Source organism: Stegodyphus dumicola, chromosome 8, assembly GCF_044657685.1.
Source record: "Stegodyphus dumicola isolate Sdum_Otavi_A_Nest chromosome 8, ASM4465768v1".
Lineage (NCBI taxonomy): Eukaryota > Metazoa > Arthropoda > Arachnida > Araneae > Eresidae > Stegodyphus > Stegodyphus dumicola.
This window is the reverse complement of record NC_140775.1, coordinates 33,536,367-33,550,735: the sequence shown is the minus strand read 5'-3', so window position 1 is coordinate 33,550,735 and position 14,369 is coordinate 33,536,367. Positions and strand designations below refer to the sequence as shown.

Here is a 14,369-nt window from a genome sequence, read left to right as displayed (position 1 = left end):
TTTGTATATAAGACCATTCCTTTATTTAATAGTTAAAGACCTTACAAACCGTTTTATTCTCGTCGTTATTATACTATTTTTTCTTCTATTCCATTTTTATTCTATGAATAGCAAAACATCCACGCTTCGCGCGAGAGGACGAAAAGCACTTTTCATAACGAGTGATTCGCATAACAAACAAAACAGAAATGTAAAAAAATGTCTTCCTTAACGACGGCGTTTTGGGTGACCTTGGAGATATCATGACGTCACATGCAGAATCTTGCCTGCATCTCGGCTATTAGTCTGAGTTTAGTGCTCGTTCAGATAGCATCTTATTGTCTCTTGTGAAGTTTTAACAGAAGAATTGATATTCGCAGCGTTGCAAGGGACGGAGAAGCAGCAAGCTCAGATATAAAGGTAGACAGGAATTTCATCCATGTATTCAAGAAACTTTGTGAATTCTGAGGGTTTATCTGCCACAGAAGGTGTCTGACTGGGATAAGATAGGTCTCTTCTGGAAAAAGATGTCGAAGATAAATTACAGCAGAGAAGAGGCATTTCCAGTCTACAAGGCAATGGAAGACCGTCTTACGTTACTGTTTTGGGCAAACGCAAGTCTCGAATTAAAAATTAAAAATGTTGCTCGTTTACCATTCGGACAACCCACGAACCTTCAGGAAGTATAAATTCCAGAAGAGCAGGCTAAATATCATGTAGAGGTCCGACAACAAGAACTTGGATGAAATGTCAGGATTTTATGGATTGGATCAATGAAATGCTTGTATCTTGGTCTGCAAAAAATATCTGCTTGAGATGAATTTTCCACTCCGTGCCTTGCTTGCTGTCGGCAACGCTCCTGCAAACCCTTCAGATCTAGAAGATGACTTTCTTGAAGAATTAAATTCATGAAGATCCAGTTCTTGCATCCGAACACCAGTCATTTACACCAATCCATGGATAAAGACGTCATATCAAATTAAAAAAAAAACTTTATGATAAAGCGCTTTTCCAGCGTTGGTTTGAGACAGTTGAAGAACACTCTCAGAGAGTTTTGGAAAGACCCATTTTCACATCGTTGCCTATCTGAAGCTCATCCACAAGCCATGGGATGAAGTGACCAAGAGAACCATTATTTCTACATGGACAAAGATTTGGCCGGACAGCGTTGTCGAACACGACTCCGAGGTGTGTGAACAAGTGCTTTTGTAGTCTGAAATCGAACCAAGATTATGGGGCTAGAGGGAGACAGCAACGACATTGATGAGCTAGTTAAAGAGCATGACCAGAAACTGCATTCTGTGTCACAGGAAGAGATGTTGTCAGGGCAGGAGGAGATAACAGCTTCATCAAAACAACAACCTTTCAGAGAAATTAGGGAGATACTAAAAGTACGGGAAAATGTTGCATCGTACATTGAAAAGTAGCACCAATAGCTATGTGTGCTATAAATTTATTTAATGATAATGCTGGGCTCAGTTTCGGCAACTTTTGAAACGCAAGCAAAACCAAATGTCTCTATGCAACTTTCTTGTAAAAAATAATGTATTATAAATAATAAAGTACATTAGTATAAATTTGTTTGAGTATTGTTTTTGGAATGGAACACATTATCATGTTTTACGCTGATTCGTACGGGAAACACTGATTCGCATCATAAGTAAGATTCAGGAACAAATTATACGAAGTTCTGTTGTAATTGAGAAAGACTCTCACCTCTCGAAAAAAGGAGGATTTTCTCGACTCTATAAAACTTAGCAAATAAGGTGGCGTCATATCACTCTTCTTTTAGGGAAAGTCGTGTGATCACTAATAGAGAGCTCGCATAACGATTTTGTAGTTATAGCTGGCATAAATCACATTTCATTTCTAGGCAATCGGTCCTTGCTACGTCAGGAAAGAGGATATAAGGTTTTTACTTGAATGTTTTTTGAACTTTTCAACTTTTCACCAAACTGGTATAAGAATTGATTAGTCACAACGCTAACTGACATATGGTTTTAACGATTTAGCTGTCATTAACTGCACTTTCACAAACGCGCAATTTCACCTGTCCTGATTAGCTAAGGCTCAAATCCTGTTCCACAGATGTGAATGAAGTTAATGGCTTTTACGTCATATGACTATGGCAAATGCGACAGCTAAGGAACGAAATATCTGCAGGCAATGTTCCATGTTTGAATTTCAAAATATTGGACCTATAATGATCGAAAAAAAAATAACATCCTGTGTAAAAATCGCCAAATGCTATTATGGGAGACTATGTCGGAGATTAGAAACATGTATTCTGAGGAATTTTTTCCAACACAATTGATGTTAAAAGAATTGCAATTTCTTGATAGTACAAGTGCTTGCCGAAGATATGTATGAAAATGCATAAAAATTGCATCAATAACATATAAAAAAATGAAACTGTACTTCAACAATTTGTTCAGAAATATGTATGGATCTATTTGCAGAAGCTCTGTGTCAAATTTCGTAGCTTTGTGGTTCCTGCTTTTAAATTACGTCACACAAACATTCTTGGACTTCTTTTATGAACTAAGAATTCAAAGTAGCGGCTGCGGTTTTTTGGAGCTTAAACCAACTTTACAATAAGAGGAAAGCAGTAAATGATGTAGTACCTCCCACGGAAATTGTAATACTTAGGCGAAACATGACAGGTGGAGTTGAAAACAGACTTTTTCCATGCCTGCGATAGAATTTAAAGGAAGCTAAGTTATTAACGAGATTGCTGTGCATTAAAATTCTTAAAAGTAATTGCAACTTAGAACAGCATTAGAACGAAAAATTTGATTTCTATCTCAACAGTGGGATGCTTTTGAAAAACATTCAGACTTTTCTGCTTACATACCTGATAACTTTTATCCTGAAAAATAAGTGCATTTTTCGTGTCTATCTAAAGCCATATTTACGATACATTTTATAAATGCCTCGTGAATGCTGATCCTGTTTTACGTCTTTTATAACTGAAAACGAAAACTTAAATTTTATTGGCAGGCTTAAAAGCAATTAGAAAACTATATTATGCTTGTTATCCACCCATTTATAAAGAGTTTTTTCATTACTAAATTTTCTTGCAATTCCTTGCAGAACAATAGGGCTGCTGGCAATCCTGGCTGAGAAATCTTGAACCAGAAATTTCCTAAATATGGATATTTTTCTAAGAACTCCTATGGGTGAAAAAGTTGAGAAACACTTCTAAATACGATTGTGATTTTTATTTTGATTAAAATTATTGTTGTTTTTATAAAGTTTTATGTTTTAAAGCAAATGGCAACATACCGGTATGAGAATCAAAAGAGAAAAGCTATAGCAAAGGTATGTAAATATCTTAGCAGTAGAAATCTATTTTATTAATTATGCTGTAGGTGTAAATATTAAAAACATTATTATGAAAAAATTAATATCTAAAAAATAATAACTAAACAAAAGCAGTGGAATCGTGGTATTGAAGCAGCATCATGCAACCAACAGTATCTTAGTAAGGATGTTGTTGACATAAAATATTTTCAAAATATTTGTAAAAAGCGGACATATTTTTTATGGCCAACCTTTTTTCGGTCATAAGTAATGTATTATAATTAGGATGTCTATACACCTGAAATCGATATGCTTTGCAGATATTTTCTCAAACTGTTTTTTAGTTACAAGTTTTGTAAAATGTTAATTACGCACCAACACACTGATTTCCGAGATCATTCAACTCAAAACCAGGTCCGCAACTGTGTATGTTCCTGCACATATACGATCCTACTGTATTCAAACATCGTTGATTGGGTCGACAGGCATCACTACGGGCACATTCGTTGATATCTGAAATTAAAATACTTAAAAGCATTTTTTGTGTTGCTGATTGATAGAATCATTATAATTAGAATCAAAACATAGCAAAATTAGGGTATATCAAACATAAATATCTAATTAATTACTGGAAACATTGCTTACCTATTTTTGATCATAATATTAAATTACTTACTTACCTACTGATTTAAAAGTTGATAAATAATTTAATTGGCTATTTAGCAAACATCCTAAGCGGTCTGAAACAAATTTTGAAAATTCATTTGTCTCGTTATTATTATATCTGACAAATTCTAGTTCAGTGGGATTTTAGTATATAGCATAGTTATTTTATTATGGAATTTTAAAGTATAATTTTATTATATTTATTGTACCTAGCGTAAGTCAAACTATTAATTCTCAGAGGTTTGTCTCAAATTGGAGGAAATCAATAGTTCTTATATTGCTGGACTTTCTGGGACAAACATACAGTTTTCAATAAAGGATTGCCAATATTTTAAGGTTTGGTTTCCTTTTATTCAGTGCAATTTTAGCTTCGAGGGAAAATGGAGAAAATAGTAGACTTTGAGCCGAAATTTCTGTCCCCCCCACACAGGAGGGGAAAGCGAAGAAGGTTGCAAGTAAATAAACGCGCAACTTGTCCGCCTTATTCTGGCCTAAACATTTTCATAAGTTCGATGTCTTTAACTGGCTCAAATTTGGCGACCGTTTTCCAAATTATCATACTAATTAATTTCACTAACTTCCACGCAGCAGACTACTTAACGTATTTTTCTTCTGTTCGATCATATTTTAAACGAAATTACTCAGCAATTAATTTTGATTTGATCATGTTTAAGAACTAAGTATTGGAATAAACTTGAATTGGAAACACTAAAAATGTTCTTCTTTGAAACTCTGATTTAAAAATAATCCAGACAAATTAAGTTAAGGAAAACTAAAATGCAGGAATTTATAATTATCTCATTTCCTTAATAAGTACGGAGAGTAATTAGTTTATTTAGCTAGACTGACATTTCTGTCTTCGAAATACTATTTAAAAACAGTAAGACCATATTTTATCCTTGGAAGACGGCATTCTCATTTTAATTCACCGTTATTTAATAAAATTTTATTTTAATGGCAGAAAATCTGAAAATCGTTTTACTCATAAGTGCTATGACTTCTAATTGTTATTAAAAAGGAAATGAACCAACAAGCTTAACTTGTATGCTTGTTGGTTCAGAAAAACAATTAGAAAATAGAAGAAAAACAAAACAAACATAATAGAAGAAAAACAAATGGCTGCATTCTGATCTTTTAGCTCAATCTCGTATTTGATATTTCAGGTTTGGGCACAGAAATTGCAATCAGTATTAATGAATAGTTAAAGCTTTGACACTGAAAATAGTTAAATGAAAAGATTTCTAAACCTAAACTTTGGAAGATTGAAGCAATTTATCTCGAGAAAAGGAAATTATATATGAAATGTAAATATATACGCACACACACACAAAAATCATTAATTAATTATGCAAAGCATTTCAATAAAATGGGAAAGCCACTCAAAAGACTGAGTTGTAAGTTAATACAAATATGTTTCTAAGGGATAATATCGACTTATCCTTTTGCACATTTTGCAACAGCAATGTTTCCAAAACTGCATTTCAGTTTATTAAAATTTTCATCATTTCGGAAAATGCGAAGTTCTTGAATTTAGCTGGTTGCATAGGAGTTTTTTCCATGTGTAACATGAATGGAAGCCAGTTTCCCTTACAAGTTCTTCCAGTAAGGCATTCTTCATTTGGGCAAATAGCGCTTTGGCATAAGCTGTTAAACAAATAAACTGAGAATGCAAAGCACTAATAAGTACTGATCATATCATAATTTGTTATGGTATGGTCGGAAGTTTTATAATTCACAAAAACTTACTCCAGCAAACTGGAGAGCCGCATGCGGCTCACTTCTCAATTAAGCAGTAGTTTTATTTATGAAGTATATAATTAAAATTTAACGAAAATATCTTCGCGCTACGACTCTTGTTATGCATTAGTAACGTAATTTTTTGATAACATTATTGTGCGTATAATAATTTCAAAATGCATATAGCATGTTAAATAAAGTTAAAGTAATAAAAAGAAAGACAAAAAATTTTGCTTCTGGACTTTGGCGGAATTTTTTTTGGAATAGACTTTAACTATCGAAGCAGCATAAAAGAAATATACATTGGGAAATATACTCTACCAATATATCTTACTGAATAATATCATGGAAATAATAGAAGAAAAACATCGTCTAAGAAAGGCAAGATAATCATGTAATAAATACAAAATAATCATGTATTCCAGACATTGCACTACCAAGAAATAGAAAAATATAAAAATGAATATCAAACTTATTGCAAAGAATTTGGAAGATTTATGAAGAATCGTTTTCCAGATTACTTGATACAGATTTGGATTTCAAATCAGAAATTCTATAAAGCCAAGTCGTAAATAGAAATCGTCGTAAAGCTTTAGATATTTCATTATCACACAATAGGGAAGATTTAGTTATTTTTAATGAATACAAAATAATTTTTTGATATACGAAGAAGGCGGAATACAAGAAGAATCTCAAACTCATTGTGATGGTCCTTGAAAAGAAAAAAAAATAGGCTAAAATTATGAGAAGGTATACTTAAAATTTCATATTTTCTGTATATAATTTATCAAGATAAAGTGTATATATTTTAGGTATAATATATTTATATAGTATTTATAACTATATGTATTTAAACTCTTAGACAAAATAGGAAACGTTCATATCCCATTTTTATCATATTTTTAATGTAATTTCATGACGTTAATTATATCTTGTTAAATTCTTTCCATTTCATTGCAACATTGTAATAAATATAATCAGCTCTTCATGACCGTCCTATATAATCAAGTTGGTATCTTCTCGTTGGTTTGCTTGTAAGTGTAAATAAAAATACTTTTAATAAGTTTGAATTTATTTAATTTTACTGTTTTTTCATTAATATAGCGCTTACTTTTGATTAATCCATATTTTATTTAAAGGTTTTGGATGAATTCGACTAAATAATTAATGATTAAGATTTCCTGTTTTTTTTTGTTTTTTTTTTAAACGGAGATCTGTCTGAGAGTCAGATTAGAGTTTAGAATGTCTAGCTTTGACGATTTGCCTGTCTGAAAAATATCCTAAAGTAAAGAACGGATAATAAATTGCCGAAGGTTTTGGCTTCTATGTTTCAAAATATAAAAGCATTCATTCAGTTTATATTAACCTTGTATATTTTGGTATAAAGTTTCTAAGCATTAAACATAAAAAATTTGATTGATTTAAGTCAAAATTTAAAATAATTCTTAGTTTTTACGTGATTTATTTTAGTTGAATTATAGTTTTATAAAATTATTAATGTTGCATGTATATAGGAATTGAACTAATATATAATACTTAAGTTAAATGTAACAGATCTTCCCTTGTTTGGAAATCATACATTCTGAAAGATATTGACCCAAAAGAAGGACAAAAACTTGTCGATACCATGAAAGATAGATCGTGCAAATTCTCACCTACGCAATTTCCCGCATCGTCATGTTCCATCCCTTTACCACAAATGACCACTTTACAAGTCCCATCGGCGAGCAGCTTCTGTCCCAGAGGACACTTGATTCTGTCACAGCGAAAAGATCCCAACTTGTTTCGACACTCAAAACCTGGTCCACAGTTGTGGGTGCCCAACTCACATTCGTCATCATCTACAAAAGGAGAATAGAAATCACATTACGAAAATGTATTCGGATCTGAAAGAGAAATTTAAGTCAAAGAGCTAACCTTCGCAGTCTCCAGAAGCTGCATTGAGCGTGTAGCCTGTGCCACAGCTGGTAATCCTCACGCAAGTGAAGGAGCCGATGGTGTTGTCACACCGCTGGCTGACGCCGCACGAATGCAGTCCTAACTGACATTCGTTCACATCTGCAATGAAATATGTAATAGACTAAAACTTATTTAAAAATGCTAATAATGAAATTTAAAATGTTTTATTTGGGATACACAGAAGTTAACGCTATGTCTAGTCGAAAAATTAATCATAATTATTTGACTAGACCAGCGGTTCTCAACCTTTTGACTAACGCGTATCATCTAGTACCACAATCACTCTTGAACAAAGCTCTGATCGCGTAAATTTACAAATGTTACAGAAACTCAATCAGGATGTTGGGGTTTTAATTTTTGAATTTAATAGTTAAAAATACTTTGATTTTTTGCGTACCACTTATTTTTCTCTTGCGTACCACCAGTTGAGAAACCCTGGAGTAGACTATTGCATTTATTAGAAATAAAAAGAACTTGAACAAAATAATGCTGACAAGAACATTTTGGATTTTTGTCGGATTTACTTGATTTACTTACAAATGGGTTAACAAGATTGAGCGAAAACCTAAACAGATACTGTTTGAAAAACGACTAATCTGTTATTAGAATTTTCAAATCAGGAAAAACAAATATCTCTTCTTGCCTAAGGTTGTTCGGCCCATGATTGAATAGACAAGAGAGCTGAGTTACCCGTATTGAATTCTGGCAACTTAATGGTCTACCTGCATGATGATATTCATGCTTATTCCAAAAATATTCTGAATATGAGCCATATTTTCTTAGAACGTCTCCTAAGGAGGCATTGGTAGTTCATTCTCCAGTGTTTCGCTACGGGATTATCAGAAGTATTCGAGGATTCTCAGTCTTCTTTGCCTAAGTAAGGCTAAGTGAAATAGTTATTTGTCTGATGATTTGCCTGTCTGCAAAATACACTCATGTCCATAAATTAAGGATAATGCAAAATCAGGCAAAGGAAGAGTTAGAAGCAGAACAAATTTGACTTATTTGTAAAGCTTATTGATTAAACAAAAGGTAAAGAGCAAAAAAAGATACTATATGTTTGATATTATTGTAAGGATCTTAAGTTTTACTAACGTTTATTTTATTTTAAGTCTTTACTATCACTTCTTATTTTCTACTTCCGGCAAGAATTATAAGCGTGAAGGTTTTTATGCAAAGTTTGTCTGGCGAACGCCAAGTATTTATGTGTGGCCTTTTTGCCAAGCGAGAGAGGAAGCAGTAAGTCAACGAAGGCCGCTTACCTTAGAAGTTACGCAGTTGCTGTTTGCCTTCCAGGCCAGAGGTTTTAATCCTCTTGATAAATTAAACGTATTGTAGTGTTCACAGTCTCTGTGCTACATACGCTTCCTGTTATTATAAGGCCAATCTTCCACGTGTATTATTCTAAAGTTGAATTAGAGTTTAGTTTTATTTTTATACTTTTACGTTAGACCCCGAGTGGCGGGTCATTGTATTCCGAAGTACGGAAGTTATTGTATATAGAGAAAAATAAAGGCTTTTGTATACCCTTCGCCTGTATCCTGTCTACATACTACAATTAGTGAACATAGCTTTAGTAAGCCCTCTGTTCCTAGTCAGGTCCTTGTATGTTCCCAAAGAAGGTTAGAAGGAACAGTGAACCTGATAGTGGCGCCCAACGAAGAAGAATAACCATGGCCGAGTTTCAAGAAGAACCTGTGCTGCCTGCAGAAACGGCTCAGAATCCAGAAATGCCAGCTGCCGCCCTGGAAGGATTCGGTTACATCGTCCAGACCATGCGCGCTTCGATGAAACCAGAAGCAACATTTAACGGAAACTCACCGGTAACCAGTTTTTTGGAAAAATTGGATGACCACTTCATGCTCTACCCCGTGCACGAGTTTCAAAAAGTTACCTTAGCTACCAGCGCTTTGAGGGGCCAAGCGCTTAACTGGTTCAAATGTATCGGCAGAAGTCTCTTGGGTCAAGCAGGAAGTCCCACCTATACTTACGAAAATTTCAAGACTGCCCTACTAAAAGCCTTCCCTGTTGTAAGGGATCGTGCGAAATTAGAAACGGAACTTTTTAGTATATATCAACAAAGAATCGAAAACCTCTCGAGCTTTATTTTAAGAAAAATTCACGTTTTCAAGCTCTTGTATGGAAACCGTCCGGATCCTGAAATAATTCAAGTGATTTTGCCGAGGTTACTGCCCCAAGTGCAAGACTTTATTGAACTAAGAAATCCGACTACACTGGAAAAGTTATTTGAGCTAGCAATCCAGTTTGAAAGTAGAAGAACGGCGGACGTCGAAAGAAGACGCCAGTATCAACAGCGAAACCAATTTGGTACGCCAAGACTACAGCAAACTCAAGCATACGGCTACGGAGAAAAAGCGAATCAGTGGGCAAGGAAACCCGAGCATTCAAAAACAGCCGGCGAACGTCGACAGTTCAATAGCAACCCAGGAAAAAAGTCTCAAGGCCAGGGGAAAAAGAAGGAAAGCACGGAAAGGAAAAATAATTTAAACTAAAACGGATTTCTGCTGACGAGAGGGTGCGGAAATCCGAAGGCCACGAAAACCCCTCTTCCTACAAGTTAAATACAGTAATGGTGAAAAATTTGACTCTTCCGAAGATTGAAGTCTTGGTGAATAATATCCCAGCCACCGCACTCCTGGATACCGGCGCGCAGTGCTCCTGTGTGGCAGAGGAGTTTTTTAGAAAGTATTTTCGCAAATACCGCATATATAATGCGGATAATACAACAGTCTTAGCGGCGCAAGGAGAAAAATGTAAGTGTGTAGGTAAAGTACCTTTGTATATCCGTATCAAGGACGAACAAGTAAAGGTGATGTTTTTTATAGTAAAGTATCTGCAAGCACATTTAATCTTAGGAATAGACTTTCTTTCAGACGCACAAGCTACACTGGATTTTAATGAAGCGTCCCTTAAGCTGACAATGAAACCAGTGCGTGTAGAAAAGGTTGAACCGCCAAGGTTAAATCTTGACCACCTGCCTAATGACGAGCAAGATAGAATCCGACAAGTGGTAAGTGAATTTGCTTCGTTATTTAGTGATATTCCAGGATTTACTCAGGTTACTAACCATAGTATTGACACCGGAGATGCATTGCCACTTCGTCAAAAACCATACCGGTATGATAAGAATAAGGAAAAAATTATAGAATGGCATATTTCCGATATGCTACGTAAAAAGATCATAACGCCCATCTCAAGTAGTTATGCTAGCCCGGTGGTTTTATGTAAGAAAAATAATGATTATCCTTTGGAGCATCCAAAAAGGTGGAGATTCGCTATTGATTACCGTAAATTAAATTCCATAACGAAATATCCGGTATATCCGTTACCGATCATAGAAGAAATTTTAAGGAACATAAAATCAACCAAATTTATGACGACTTTAGACTTAACGACTGGTTATTTTCAAATAGGGGTGAGGCCTGAGGACGTGCCTAAGACTGCTTTTATAACCAAGTCTGGCACTTATGCATTTTTGCGTATGCCGTTTGGCCTTTCAGGGGCCCCAGCAACATTTCAGCGATGCATGGACATTGTGTTAAGACCTGTTCTTGGAAAGTCCACATTTGTCTATTTAGACGATATCATTATTACTAGTGATAATCTAGATCAACATGTACAGGATTTAAGACAGGTGTTTTCTTTATAAATGAGGGCAGTCTAAAAGTTAATGTCGAAAAGTGCAAATTTGCAGCCCCTGAATTAAAATATTTAGGTTACAAAATATCTCAAAAAGGGATCGAGACAGATGAATCAAAAATAATCGCTGTACAAAAGTATCCGACTCCAAACACGGCAAAGAAGCTCTCTTCTTTTCTAGGACTTTGTTCATATTATAGGTCCTTTATAAAAGATTTTGCGGCTATCGCTGAGCCATTGTTAAAATTAAAAAGGAAAAAGGCAAGATTCTCGTGGACGGCCGAAGCCAATAGTGCTTTCGAAAAATTAAAACAAGCATTCACGCAAGCCCCTGTGTTGAAATTTCCTGAAAAGGATGAAAATTTAGAAATTTCAGCGGATGCTTCGGATTATGCGGTAGGAGCGGTACTTTCGCAAAATCAGCAGCCCGTGGCATTTTTTAGCCGAACTTTAAATCAAACACAAAGAAACTATTCCGCGACCGAGAGAGAGGCACTTGCAGTTCTGTTAGCAGTGCAAAAGTTCCGAGTCTATTTTGGAAAGGCGCCGATAACAGTATACTCTGATCATGCGGCGGTAACTAGATTGTACTCAGGGAAAAATTTATCCCCAAGGTTAATAAGATGGGCACTCAAGCTGCAAGAATATAATCTGGTAATCAAGCATACCCCCGGAAAGGAAAATATCGTAGCAGATGCCCTATCACGAATTAAATTAGACGAACAGGGTAATACCGTAAAAGTTGCAATGCTTACAGCGTGTACAATAAATTCCCGAGAAACTGTAATAACCGAACTGGGTAAGGATCCTGAGTTTGGAAGTATTTATGAGTATTTTAAGGATCCTGAAAATTTTAGCCACCAAGATATTGTGGCGATAAGAAATAGGGCGGCCCATTACGAACTAATAGATGGTCTATTATTCTATACAAAAACTACGAATTCCAACAACGAATTTCGACCTGTTATCCCAGCTAGTCTTAGATTAAATATCCTGCAGGAGCTCCATGACAGCCCTTTAGCTTCTCATGCTGGTATTCGAAAAACTATCCAACGCGTACGCGAGGCAGTCTACTTTCCTGAACTGCAAAAGTTAACAAGGGCGTATGTCCAGTCCTGCCCAACATGTCAAGCAGTTAATTATATTAATTTCCGCCCGGCCGGGTTTCTAAATAGTATTAAATCCGAATTTCCAAATGAAATAATTGGCATCGATTTATTGGGCCCTTTCCCAAAAAGTCAGTTAAATAAAAGTCCCTATCTCCTTGTTATGGTTGATCATTTTAGTAAATGGACCGAAATTGTTCCCTTAAAACGAGCCTCCGCGAAATTAGTTACTGATTCTATTTTAAATAAATATATTTTAAAATACGGGGCGCCCCTAAAAGTTATATCGGATAATGGTCCTCAATTTGTAAGTAATATATTTGAAGACATGTGCCAAAAACTGGGCATACGTCATTTAAAAATGGTCCCGTATCGGCCGCAATCAAATATAGCGGAACGGGTCAATAGAAATATAGTGAAAATTATCCGTAGTTATGTTAAAAATTTTCATAAAAGCTGGGATAACTATGTCAATGAATTTGCTTTCGCCCTTAGGACCGCAAAACATGATACAACGGGCAAAACTCCTGCTGAGTTATTTCTAGGTAGAAAGATTATAACACCGTTAGATAAATTATTTTATGTGCAACAAAGAGCCCCAGAATTTAAAATGGGTGATATAGAAAAACTAATAAAAGAAGCAAAAAAGAATACGGAAGTAGCACAAAGAAAACAGAAGTTATATTATGATTTGAAACGACGGGGAGTAACTTATAAAGTAGGGGATGAAGTTTTAAAAATTAAGCATTCACTTTCTTCAGCACCAGAAGATAAAACTGCCAAATTTTTTCCACGATTTGAAGGACCATATGTTATAGAAAAAATAACTCACGCTGTTGTAGTGTTAAAAGCCAGGAATGGTGAAACCTGTTCCGCAAACATTGATCAAATTAAGCCCTACTTCGATCGTAATAAAATGCAAATCTTTTCAGATCTTTTGCAGGATCCGGCACGGCAGACACCGCAGGTACAAGTTCCAGAGGTGGGAAAACGACAAGTACAAGGGCAAGCCAATGAGAGACAGAAGCAAGTGAAAAGAAAATTGCCCCGCGGAAAAATTGAATGTAACAAGAAAAAGAAGCCGTTCCACCGTCCAGAAAACAGAGTTCCCGAACACCCCCAGGATGAAGAAGGGAGAAGGACGACGTATGTGAAGAGGACCAGGAGAAATGACGGCAACTATAACCCGGCTTTAAAACGGAAGATCTACTCATCCGACAGAACTCTCCGCAGCAAAAGTCGCCGAACTGCGGAAGGGCCATCAGCGGCGGAGGAAAAAGTTCAAGGAAAATTTGAACGGCCAGCAACGAGGTCCAAGCAAGAACACGGAAGAAATTTCCCGGTTCCGCCAAGACCAGCTGCCATCAAACGGCAAAGACCACAAGCAGAGGAGAAAAGGAAAGTATTCAAGGGTGGCCGTACTGGTGAAAAAAGGAAGCTTCCAGAGGAAAGCACTGAAGGGCGAGCCCGTACAAGAAGGAGGATAAACCAAGCTACTATCTGCAGTACCTTTAAAGACTGGGCCCAGAAAAGGATGTCCGAATATTACAAAGATAAGTAAAATTTTATGTTACTTTGCAAACTTAAGTTAATCTTTCATTCTTACTGCAAGTGGCAGATTTCAAGAAGTTTTACCTCATGCGAGGTCTACCTTTATCGCCAAAAGGGCGAGAAATGAGTTGTGACCGATTTTCTTATTATGTTTTCAATTACTCGCGCGTAAAACTAAAGTTGATGTATAATAGCGTTGTGTAAAAACTTAAATATTGTAAAAAAAGTTATTGTATAAATTTTATTTAAAACATTCTAGCAAGAGAGAAGTTTTAGTCTGAAAGACTTTTTGAAATGTATTATTTCAATGTAGAAAGAATTGGCACTTGCTTTGAAAAGAATAGAAGTTAACAATGTACTACTAATGTATGTTTTCAAATCTGTAAAATTAACGGCATGTTGATATGT

At 35.5% G+C, this 14,369-nt stretch overlaps 1 protein-coding gene across 5 annotated transcripts in view; it reads right to left on the bottom strand.

Moving 5' to 3' along the window:
- The window catches only part of LOC118183484 (uncharacterized), a 201,543-nt gene that overhangs the window by 53,232 nt on the left and 133,942 nt on the right, over positions 1 to 14,369 (bottom strand). For all 5 annotated transcript variants that reach the window (XM_085821728.1, XM_085821725.1, XM_085821727.1 and 2 more), the window contains 3 exons: positions 7,603 to 7,743; positions 7,341 to 7,526; positions 3,658 to 3,795 (listed from right to left, as the gene is read on the bottom strand). In XM_085821728.1, the coding sequence (XP_085677854.1) occupies positions 3,658 to 3,795; positions 7,341 to 7,526; positions 7,603 to 7,743 (465 nt within the window). The remainder of the gene's footprint in view (positions 1 to 3,657; positions 3,796 to 7,340; positions 7,527 to 7,602; positions 7,744 to 14,369) is intronic.